General features: G+C 38.7%; 1 protein-coding gene across 6 annotated transcripts in view; it reads right to left on the bottom strand.

Annotated features, from left to right (window-relative positions):
* The window catches only part of MTHFD2L (methylenetetrahydrofolate dehydrogenase (NADP+ dependent) 2 like), a 151,505-nt gene that overhangs the window by 99,943 nt on the left and 38,627 nt on the right, over window positions 1-12,935 (bottom strand). For all 6 annotated transcript variants that reach the window (XM_061420464.1, XM_061420470.1, XM_061420467.1 and 3 more), the window contains 2 exons: window positions 10,212-10,364; window positions 8,979-9,086 (listed from right to left, as the gene is read on the bottom strand). In XM_061420464.1, the coding sequence (XP_061276448.1) occupies window positions 8,979-9,086; window positions 10,212-10,364 (261 nt within the window). The remainder of the gene's footprint in view (window positions 1-8,978; window positions 9,087-10,211; window positions 10,365-12,935) is intronic.

Here is a 12,935-nt window from a genome sequence, read left to right as displayed (position 1 = left end):
TTTCACAATGGTCACTATATTAAAGGCTATATTATATGACTATATTCACAGTCAAGATATATGTTTGATTTTGTTTAACCCAGATTTCCCAGACTTATTTGACTAATTTTTGTCCCTTCAAAAAAAAATTAGCCAGCAACCAGTGTCAGTCACTCAGTTGTGTCTGACTCTTTGTGACCCCATGGACTATAGCCTGCCAGGCTCCTCAGTTCAAGGAATTCTCCAGGCAAGAACATTGGAGTGGGTTGCCAAGGGATCTTCCCAACCCAGGGATCGAAACCAGATCTCCCGCAAACCCATTTAAAATACTATTTTTTTTTTCTTTAGGTAAGAAATGGATTTATTTAGAAAGAAACACACTCCATAGACAGAGTGTGGGCCATCTCAGAAGGTAAGAGCCCCCAAAATATGGGGTGGCAAGTTTTTATGGGCTGAGTAATATCTTAGGCAAATGAGTGGGAAGATTATTCCAACTCATTATTATTCCAACTATTATTCTAATTATTCCCCGATTATTTCAGTTATTCCCTGATTATTTTGGGGGAAGGGGAAGGGATTTCCAGGAATTGGGCCATTGCCCACTTTTTGGCCTTTCATGGTTAGCCTCAGAACCATTTAAAATCTTGTGGTACATTAGGCCTTCTAAGACTACAGTTTATGAATAGCTGTGTTAAAACCTTTGTGATACTCATGGTCTACAAATAAACTGATCTTTTCACTCATTTATTGAACAAAGAATTTTTGGAGAAATACTGTGCTATTAGTAGATTCTGGAAATAAAATGGGAAGATAAAGAAATCTGGTTTTTGCTTTTGTGGAGTTAACAGTCCACTAAGTATGATGAACATTAATCAATAATGATACAAATAAATTATAATTACAAACTGATAAATGTTGTGAAGGAAAAGTTCTTTAGTGTCTCTATAGAACTGTGTGTGAGGGAGTAGGAGAGATTTTCCGAGAGGCCTGTTTGAGGAAGTTCTATCTGATGTTCTTATTTTATACATATAATAATTGCATGGCATTGACTTGATTTTTTAAAAAATCATCAAATCATAATTTACCATTATGGTATGAATTATTTATTTTCTACAGAATGAAACTTTTCCTCTAGATATTTTAGAAATTTTAAATAACTTTAAGTAGTATATATTTTTGTTTTTGTCCCTGAGGTGGGATTTTTTTTAGTCTGAAATGAAGCATAGTGACAGAAAGCAGACTATTAAAAATATTCCATTGCAACAGTAACAGAAGATAGACATAAATAGGTAAAACCTTCATGCAGAACTATAGTTAGAAATCATCCATTCCTTAAGCTTTTATTAGAGAAAGCTCTTCTCTTTTACAGCATTTTGCACAATTATGATTAATCATCATTACCTGATTGTTTAGTGATTGTCTTTCCTACTGAACTGTGAGCTCAAGAATATGATTTATTCACTGTCATATTGTGCATACTTAGTGAGAAAGAAATCAGCCCCTGTGTAAGAAGGCAGTATTACATTGCAGCAGCATGAGGAAAAAAATAGTCTAAACAAAATGATAAATTTTAAATGTTTTACTGGAAAAATGCTGTGACCTCTTTCAATTAATGCTGTTGTTAACAACTCCCTTCTCTTCCCAGTACACAAAGATCTCCTCCTGATGGTCATGAGGCATTCTCCTCTCTTGTGATCTGATTCTTGGGGGAAGGGGTGTCATAAGTTATGCTTATATATAAATGTCTATAATGTTAAAATATGAAGGAGTTAGTGTGTAGTAAGCACCTAGCTACTTCTCTCCCTCCTCCTCACTATACAGGGAATTTTTTTCCCCTCAATAAATAGCAATATTTTATTTTAAATCCCTAGCCTGCAGTCTTATTTTCTATAATACAGGCTCATGTTGTTGTTCAGTCACTAACTGTGTTTGACTGTTTGGGATCTTGCAGACTCCAGTATGCCATGCTCCCCTGTCCTTCACTATCTCACAGAGTTTCTCAAGCTCATATCCATTGAGTCAGTGATGCTATCTAACCACTTCATCCTCTGCTGCCTTCTTCTCCTTTTGCCTTCAACCTTTCCTAGCATTAGGGTCCTTTCCAAAGAATTGCATCTTTTCCAATGATGTGAAGGCATCAGGTGGCCAAAGTATTGGAGCTTTGGCTTCAGCATCAGTCCTTCCAATGAGTATTCAGGGTTGATTTCCTTTAGGATTGACTGGTTTGATCTCCTTGCAGTCCAAGGGACTCTAGAGAATCTTCTCCAGCATCACAATTCAAAAGCATCAATTCTTCGGTGCCAATAGGAGACACTAATAAACTGTTATTGATTCATTGACTAGTTGCATTATTACATGCCAATCTCAGGGCTAAATTTCAGAGATAGAAACAGCCCAAGAAGAAATATTTGTCATTAAGCAGCTCATGTTTACTATGCATGTGTAGAAAAGGGGAATAGGTAGACAATCAAGACGTAACAGAATTAGTATTGTGATGGCAGCATAGATAACATTTAAGAATTAGATTTGGTGCACATCATGAAAGATGGGTGGAAGGTGAGAGGAAAGCAGGTGAGGGATGAGAAGAAGCATTCCCTGCCTAGGGAACAGTGTATGTAATGGAAACGCGGTTTGGAAGAGGTGGTGTGTTTGGGGAATAATATGTAGTTCTATGAAGCTTCAGCAGAAGGTACCAAAGGGGACTTGATGGGAGAAATGGCTGAAAATGCTGGTGGAGCAGAACACAACAACCTTACAAGTCATGCTTTGAACTATTGGGCTTATAGACATTAGAAAAGGGATGTTTTGTGCTGCTAATTAAACAAATGCCTGGTGCTCTGAGGTCAGGATGAAACAGAGAAAATGAAAGGGAAAGAAAAGGATTTGAACTTCATTTCATTTTTTTATACAGTGTTTAGTGTTAGTAGTCATGTATGGATGTGAGAGTTGGACTGTGAAGAAAGCTGAGCACCGAAGAATTGATGCTTTTGAACTGTGGTGTTGGAGAAGACTCTTGAGAGTCCCTTGGACTGCAAGGAGATCCAACCAGTCCATTCTGAAGATCAGTCCTGGGTGTTCTTTGGAAGGAATGATGCTAAAGCTGAAACTCCAGTACTTTGGCCACCTCATGTGAAGAGTTGACTCATTGGAAAAGACTCTGATGCTGGGAGGGATTGGGGGCAGGAGGAGAAGGGGATGACAGAGGATGAGATGGCTGGATGGCATCACTGACTCAATGGACGTGAGTTTGAGTGAACTCCAGGAGTTGGTGATGGACAGGGAGGCCTGGGGTGCTACAATTCATGGGGTCACAAAGAGTCGGACATGACTGAGCGACTGAACTGAACTGAACTGAATGTTAGTTTCAACAGTGTCACTAACAGTTCCAGCTGCCCAATGTGAGGATATGTGGTATTTTTCCAAGTACAGTGCTTTCCAGATACTAGCTGGCTGAATTTCAGATACTCTGAAAATGAAACAGTACTCCTACTATTCAACACAGAAAATGAGACTGCAAAAAGCATTTGTTCTTTGCTACTGCTTTCCACTAAACAAACTCAAAGCTATAATTCAGTGACGCCAACTCAACATGGAGGAATCACAAGACATAATATCCCCAATATCTTACCGTGAGTACTTCTACCTTAGGAACAGTGGGATGGGAGGAATAAAGACTATATGCCTGGTGTCCGCCTGCCCCAGTTTGGCAATGGTTCATTCCACAGAGGCAGGAAAAGTCCACCTCACTCCCCTGGCAACAAGACCAAGAATCTCAGTCTCGTGACTGAGACTTTGTGATTGCTTTGCCTGACTCCTATCCCAGGCATTCCTTTTTGGCTCCTCTCTTTGAAACTGGAGGGCACCTGGGCCAACCTAGCACTGGGCTGAGCTTAATCACACATAGCTCTCATATCACATTGCACTGCCTGGAACATCCACTCCTGTATTACCACCTGAAGGCCCCGATAATGCTTCCAAAGTGGCAAAAATGTTCATTTTTCACAACTGGAGCCAATTTTCACAAAGCCAAGGCATTCCACTGACAAAATATCTTGAGGTTTTTCCATTTATATAGGATGTTCCTTGAATTTAAAAAAATGTACCTGATTTATAGAATTTGCAGCAGATGGGCAGCTTGAGTGCAAAAGCTGAATATCAATGAGGAACCTGAGCTTTAAGAAAACATGGTGTCCTGAAGATGCAATCTCTCATCTTCTGGAGACAGGGGTGTGTGTGCTCAGTTGCTTCAGTAGTGTTCGACTCTTTGACAGCCCATGGACTGTAGCCCTCCCGGCTCCTCTGTCCATGGGATTCTCCAGGCAAGAATACTAGAGTGGTAGCCATTCTCTTCTCCAGGGCATCTTCCCAATCCAGGGATCGAACCCAGGTTTCTTACGTCTCCTGCACTGGCACAGGTTCTTTACTACTAGTGCTAGCCAAGTCTTTTTCAACACTCTACCACTCCCCACCCTAGTGTTTCAATGAGAATATGTACTGAATGCATATCGCACAAACAAGATCAAGAATATCCCTAGGTCCATAGGACTCTAAGTAAAATCTTCCATAATGCTCTTTTAAAAAATCCCAGCACTAATGCCACTGCAATAGTACCACAACCTCACCATATGTCTTCTAGTGCGATTATCTTTGGCTTTAAAACACAAATGAGTCATTAGGGCTTTGAATCTTTTCTGGCAAAGAAATACAATGTGAGCTGATGCTCAGCATTGTGAGTGTCATCAGAACAAGGTCTATCGATAGGAATTTGCCCAGTTAATCCTCCTTCATTATCTCCACTAGCTAACAATGCACATGCAGTCACTCCACATAATCACTGCTCTAACAGACATGGACATTTGAAATATTATCTTTCCCACAGATTCCAGGTTTTCAGTGAGCAGCTCTCAACAATTCATTATACTAATCATATATGTCACCATATTCCTATTAAATGTGCATGAGATTAAACACCACCCATGTTATGAATTGACCAATATCAGTTACAATATATTACCTCTTTCCACCCATGTTGTAAATTGACCAATATCAGTTACAATATATTACCTTTTAGATACTATAATTATAAAGGGCACCTAAAGTGAAAGTGAAAAGTGAAAGTGAAGTTGCTCAGTCGTGTCCGACTCTTCATGACCCCATGGACTGTATCCTACCAGGCTCCTCCGTCCATGGCATTTTCCAGGCAAGAGTACTGGAGTGGGTTGCTAGGTCCTTCTCCAGGGGAATCTTCCTAACTCAGGGATTGAACCCGGGTCTCCCGCACTGCAGGCAGACGCTCTACCCTCTGAGCTACCAGAGAAGCCCAAAGGGCACCTAGGTGCCACTATAATAAATGCAAATTTAACCACCTGGCATGTAAGTAACCAGTACTATATCTAATTCTGCTTTTATTCAATTTTTAACATGCATTCAAGTGATCATATCTTGCAAAACAAAGTACAGAATATTTATAAAGTCAATGTGTTTTACAACATAGGAAAATCTACTTTTAAATTGCATAAAGAGGAGGGAAATTGACTTTCTTAGACTTAGGTATTTTATAGACAAATGATTCAAAATTGAAATTTATCAAGAAATTAGCACACAATATGTTACTAATATAAAGTACAATTTGTAATATTATAAATCATACTTCTAATAGTTTATAAACTTTATAAATTTTACATTTATGCAAATTATTACAACAAAGACTAGATATCATCCAAATAAAGGCAAACAGAAAACCCACCACAAAAAAAAAATAAAATTTCAAATGAAGGTTAAAAATTCATCATTAACCTTGGATTATGTTACTCTAAACTTTTTCATGTGCATGGCCATAGGTTATTGCCTTAAGCATAATAATAGAAATAATAGTAATAGCCATGGGTCACATGTACCAAGGGCTTACTTAACTTACTGTCTCAGGCACTGTGAGTAGTGCTTCACTTTCAAATCTAATTTAGTTTTTACGATAACCCAGCAAAAAAGATACAAATGAGGGAAGTGGAGGCTTACACAGATTAAATGACTTGTCCAAGGATACAGGGCTTGGTGGGAGAGGGGTCTGACTTCAAAACTATCCTCCTAACCAGACAGTCAGCACCCAGCCCCCAGCTCTGTACACTGTTTCCTTGAATGGCCTTGGGTAAGTTACTGAAGTTTCTAAAGTTCATTTCCTTTAGCTACAAAATGTGAATATGAATATATTCCAGATTATTGAGAACAAAATAAGATAGATCATGAGAAAGTGCTGTGCAAATAATGAAGTTGCATAATGTTGCTTGATATGTTACTGATGAAATAAGATAACAATGTGTTGAAAATGAAGAAAAACCTGCCGAGTGACTCTTGGTCAAAATCTTCCAACAAAAATGGTATACTTAGGTAAATCTTCCTGGTTATTTTACCTTGCTTAACAGAAACTATTAAATAAAGGCAAATATGACTCAATATCATTATTACATCCTAAGAGATACATGCTGCTGCTGCTAAGTCGCTTCAGTTATGTCCAACTCTGTGCGACCCCATGGACTGCAGCCTACCAGGATCCTCCGTCCATGGGATTTTCCAGGCAAGAGTACTGGAGTGGGGTGCCATTGCCTTCTCCGTAAGAGATACATAGATGAGCACTAACAGACTATGTTAGAAGTGAATAATTAAGCTAGAGATACATCTACACTACATCTCTTTGTAGGCTACCATCTCAAAGTTCATACTACCAGATTTGGTCTTTTGAACAGCTCTTCAAAACTCAGACTTTTAAAATAATTAATTAATGAACTTTTGGCTGTGCTGGGTCTTCCTCGCTGCATAGGCTTTCTCTAGTTGTGGTAAGCAGGGGCTACTCTTTGTTGTGGTGCACAGGCTTCTCATTGCAGTGGTTTTTCTTTTTGCACAGCACAGGCTCTAGGCACACAGGCGCAGTAATTGTGGGGCACAGGTTTAACTGCTCTGGGGTACATGGAATCTTCCTAGACCAGGGATTGAACCCATGTCCCCTGCATTGGCAGGCAAATTCTTAACCAGTGGACCACTGGGGAAGTCCAAAACTAAGGCTTTTTAAAGTTACTATGAGTCACTATCAGGCCCAAGATAACTTTTATCCTCATACACATTTTGATCTGGTAATATTTAAGTCCTTAATCCCAGGAAGGAAAAACAATATTTAATTCTCATAATTCATCACTTTGCATAAGTGATATGTTATCATTGGGTTTGTTTTTCCACTGGGCTTCACGGTTTAAAAAAATATTTCACATGCATTATGTCAACCAAGGTCATAAAATTAGTATAGTTGACCCTTGAACAATGTGGAGGTTTGGAACACCCACCCTCTGTGCAGTTGAGAATCCACCTATAACTTTATAGTCAGCCACTGTATTCACGGTTCCATATTCACTGATTCAACTAACCACAGAGTGTATAGTACTGTAGTATGTAAATGCTTAGTGAAAAAAATATAAATGGACTGTGCAGTTCCAACCTGTGTTGTTCAAGAGTCAACTGTATTTGAAAATGTTAGAACAGGAAACTGAAATTCACCAAGGTAATAATGGTAAAAAAAAATCTTATATCCATGCATTGGTGGTGTGTTTTAGTGAGATGGTATACATGGGTATACAGATATCTATCAACATGTGATATTTATGCATCTAGTATGTATCTAGTCTTTCCACCTTTCTTTTTTTAATATTTTAATTTTTTAATTGGAGGATACTTGCTTTACAATGTTGTGCTGGTTGCTACTGTACAACAATGTGAACCAGTCATAAACATACATATATTTCCTCCTTCTTGAGCCTCTCTAGCACCCATCCCCATCTCACCCCTCTAGGTCGTCACAAGGGGTGCCCTAGAGGGTGACCTGTGGAGCTCCCTGTGCTACACAGCAGCTGCCCACTGATTATCTATTTTACACGTTATGTATATATTGCAATGCTGCTCTCTCAGTTTGTCCTACTCTTTCCTTCCCCTGCTGTGTCCACAAGCGTCCTCTACATCTGCATCTATGTTCCTGCCCTGCCAACAGGTTCATTAGAACTATTTTTCTAGATTCCATATATATGTGTTAATGTATGATATGTGTTTTTTCTCTTTATGACTTCATTCTGCATAACGGCCCTAGGTTTATCCGCCTCACTAGAACTGACTAAATGCATTCTTTTTTATGGCTAGTAATATTCCATAGTATATACATACCACAACTTCTTTATCCATTTATCTGTGGATAGATATCTAGGTTGCTTCCATGTCCTAGCTATTGTAAATAGTGTTGCAATGAACATTGCGGTACATGTGTCTTTTTTAATTGTGGTTTTCTCAGGCTATATGCTCAGGAGTGGGATTGCTGGGTCACATGGTAGTTTTATTCTTCATTTTTTAAGGAACCTCCATATGATTCTCCATAATCTCTATATGTTTAAGGATATGAAAGAAGTACATATAGCCAAAAGAAAAAAATAGGAACAAAGAGACCACATATTTCTAGCAATTCTTTTATACATTATCAAGGCATTCATGTCATTAGATGGAGTAGGAAGTGGCAACCCACTCTAGTATTCGTGCCTGGAAAATTCCATGGACAGAGGAGCCTAGCAGGCTACAGTCCATGGGGTCGCAAAGGATCAGGTATGACTGATCAACTGAGCACATGTGCACACATGTCATTAGATGAAGAATAAGGGAAACCTTTATTGCATTCAGTTCAGTTCAGTTCCTCAGTTATGTCCGACTCCTCGCGACCCCATGAATTGCAGCACACCAGGCCTCCCTGTCCATCATCAACTCCCGGAGTTCACTCAAACTCACATGCATCAAGTCGATGATGCCATCCAGCCATCTCATCCTCTGTCGTCCCCTTCTCTTCCTGCCCTCAATCCCTCCCAGCTAAACCCACAAATATGCTAAATCACATTTCCAAATACATTTTTATTTGAAGAGCTTAGGAAGTGAGAAGATTGTATTAATAAGAGTGCATAGAATCTCCAAGTGGCACCTACCTCCTGGCCGTTCGTGTTCTCCATCTGTGTGTAAGAGCATGGCAATGGGCATCCCTACATTCTTGGATCTTCCAGCCACAACAACATTTTTTCCAAATGTTTCAATTCCTTAAAACACAGAGTTTGATTTAAATGAAGAATAAACAAGAAGAAGTAATCATCTGAACAGCCAACTGAAATATTCTTTAAAAACCTCTAATTAAATTTGAATTATTTTGTGAATTGTCTACAATGTTCCAAAATTCATTATTTAAAAATATTTCTTTTTATACTTTTTGGTTTTGTCACTTTTCCTCTCATTATATCCTCATAAAAAAAAAAACCCACAAACATTTTCAAGTTGTCATTAAATTATTTTAAACATTAAAATTCACATGAAGAGGTAGAAGTGTGAAGACTTAAAATATATTAACTATTAATTATAAAACAGGCAAGGTACAACAATGTCAAGGTTAACTGGCAACCAAACTTTGACCAAATCTAGGACAAAATGAAGTTGAGAAAAGTATTTTTCATAAAATTTACGCGGTTTACTTCATAGGAGAGAAGCACTAAATGTACGGATTTAGAAAGATCTGAAAGGTAAAGCTTACAGATTTCATACACTTAACCTCTTTGGGGCATAGTTTTTTCATAAGTAAAATGAAAAAATTAGAATTAAAGTTTTATAACTATTAAAATTCTATGAATATAATTCTAGGATCTGCTTTCCCTTGAAAGTTCTCTTTCTCAGTAGAAAAGAACAGACTGGGATGAGGAGATGCGGCCAGAAATATAAGTGACAGTGATACAGGCAGGGGAACCATCACCTGCCTGCTTGAGGGTCTTTGAGAGCATTATTTTTATTTAGAGCACAGCTCAAGGGCAAGTGTCTACAATGAAAACCTAGGTCATTAGAGATGGCTCCAAATGTTCAGCACATTTTGTTTTTAAAGGTACGGAAAAACATAACACATTTTGAAAAATGCATATCAAAATACCTTAAGTTTATAGTTTTAAAGTAGGGAGATAAATCTATTATTTGGAAAATGCACTCCCTGAAAGCTGAAACAGCGGTTACTTGTAACCTGATACCAGTTCTTCTTTTATCTTATTTCAGATTATTCTTCAATTTCTATACCTTTATCTATTCCTGTAGACTGAAGTTTAATGGCTTATTTTCTTTCACCCTTTCCATCAAGGCAATGCACAAATGCTCATGTGGCACTTAGCACCTATGTCCCATAGACCAACCTGTTCTTCTGATAATTTCCCAAACAGCACTAGCAGTGGCAGGTATGAGGGAATGTTGATCAAGACACAGTCTTCCAATGTTAATAATATGAAATCCATCTACATCTTTTTCAGGGGCTATTCCATTGCATACTGTCCGCTCATCCATATGGTCTGGAAGTAAATAAAATTGATTTAATTTTACCATTGTTATTTATTTGGAAGCCTGAAAAATTTTATGCGAGGGCCTTCAGCCAGATCACTTGTGGTTCAGCTTCAGTTAAGATATACAATGATTACTCTATTCCTTCTCTTCCCATGAAAATATTAAGTCAAGGTGCTCTTGACCAATAGCTGTAATTAACTTCTGTAAGAGTATATGCAGGTACAGAACCAGAAGTGACTAGCCTGGTAAAAAGGAAAAATCTGTAAAATAAAACAATACCAATGAGATCTGGGAATGGTTAGATGATAAAGCTTTGCCGCATAAGTTGGCACATTTAAATCTATGTTTTTCCTATACAAAATATTTCCATGAATAAGCTTCTATTGAATATTGCTAGCATTATAGGTTAAAAGGGCCATTAGTGTCAAAAATAGCCGTAACATCATTAATGCCTAGCTTCCTCCCAAATGACATAAAAGAAAAGCAAATAAAACACACACACACACACACACACACACACACACATCATTTCCCTGAAGCATTTTTACACTGAAATACAAAATATTATTATGGTTTTCTTTATGAAGGGAAAAGAACATTACTTGAGTTATGAATTAACCAAATGAGATTTGAGATGCCAATCATCTCATTTTGAAAAGTAGGCTCTTAATACTATTCTGTACAGTGTAGCTTAGGTTACCCTAAACCCAACAATTAACCCACATGCCTAAAATACTGAAATAAAGGTGTATATTCTATATAAAAGTTGATTTATGCATTATACAATGAATGCCACTTATACATAATTTTTTAAACATTATCAATGCCTAAGTTCTAATTGTTTTCAGAGAGCCATGCTTTGGTGTCTTTTATCTTTTGTATCCTAAAAGGGACACTATTGCCATCTTACATTCAATGGAGCTTATCTAGATTGGAGCTACTTCAAATAGCTCCAATTTGCCATTATTAGACTGCCAAAGTCCTTATATATGTAAAAGGCACAATTCAGTTCAGTTCAGTTCAGTCACTCAGTCTTGTCCAACTCTTTGCGACCCCATGAATTGCAGCACGCCAGGCCTCCCTGTCCATCACCAACTCCCAGAGTTCACTCAGACTCACAGCCATCAAGTCAGTGATGCCATCCAGCCATCTCATCCTCTGTCGTCCCCTTCTCCTCCTGCCCCCAATCCCTCCCAGCATCAGGGTCTTTTCCAATGAGTCAACTCTTCACATGAGATGGCCAAAGCACTGGAGTTTCAGCTTTAGCATCATTCCTTTCAAAGAAATCCCAGGGCTGATCTCCTTCAGAATGGACTGGTAGGATCTTCTTGCAGTCCAAGGGACTCTCAAGAGTCTTCTCCAACACCACAGTTCAAAAGCATCAATTCTTCGGCACTCAGCTTTCTTCACAGTCCAACTCTCACATCCATACATGACCACTGGAAAAACCACAGCCTTGACTAGATGGACCTTTGTTGGCAAAGTAATATCTCTGCTTTTCAATATGCTATCTAGGTTGGTCATAACTTTCCTTCCAAGGAGTAAGCGTCTTTTAATTTCATGGCTGCAGTCACCATCTGCAGTGATTTTGGAGCCCCCAAAAATAAAGTCTGACACTGTTTCCACTGTTTCCCCATCTATTTCCCATGAAGTGATGGGACCAGATGCCATGATCTTCATTTTCTGAATGTTGAACTTTAAGCCCACTTTTTCACTCTCCTCTTTCACTTTCATCAAGAGGCTTTTGAGTTCTTCTTCACTTTCTGCCGTAAGGGTGGTGTCATCTGCATATCTGAGGTTATTAATATTTCTCCTGGCAATCTTGATTCCAGCTTGCGCTTCCTCCAGCCCAGAGTTTCTCATGATGTACTTTGCATATAAGTTAAATAAGCAGGGTGACAAAATTCAGCCTTGATGTACTCCTTTCCCAATTTGGAACCAGTCTGTTGTTCCATGTCCAGTTCTAACTGTTGCTTCTTGACCTGCATACAAATTTCTCAAGAGGCAGGTCAGGTGGTCTGGTATGCCCATCTCTTTCAGAATTTTCCACAGTTTATTGTGATCCACACAGTCAAAGGCTTTGGCATAGTTAATAAGGCCGAAGTAGATGTTTTTCTGGAATTCTCTTGCTTTTTCGATGATCCAGTGGATGTTGGCCATTTGATCTCTGGTTCCATTGCCTTTTCTAAATCCAGCTTGAACATCTGGACCTTCAAGGCTCAGGTACTGTTGAAGCCTGGCTTGGAGAATTTTGAGTATTACTTTGCTAGCCTGTGAGATGAGTGCAATTGTGTGGTAGTTTGAACATTCTTTGGCATTGCCTTTCTTTGGGATTAGAATGAAAGCTGCCCTTCTCCAGTCCTGTGGCCACTGCTGAGTTTTCCAAATTTGCTGTCATACTGAGTGCAGCACTTTCACAGCATCATCTTTTAGGACTTGAAATAGCTCAACTGAAATTCCATCACCTCCACTAGCTTTGTTCGTAGTGATGCTTTCTAAGGCTCACTTGAGTTCGCATTCCAGGATGTCTAGCTCTAGGCGAGTGATCACACCATGTGATTATCTGGGTAATTAAGATC

This window comes from Bos javanicus, chromosome 6 (genome assembly GCF_032452875.1).
Source record: "Bos javanicus breed banteng chromosome 6, ARS-OSU_banteng_1.0, whole genome shotgun sequence".
Lineage (NCBI taxonomy): Eukaryota > Metazoa > Chordata > Mammalia > Artiodactyla > Bovidae > Bos > Bos javanicus.
The sequence above is the reverse complement of the archived record's forward strand: the minus strand, read 5'-3'. Positions and strand labels throughout refer to the sequence as shown.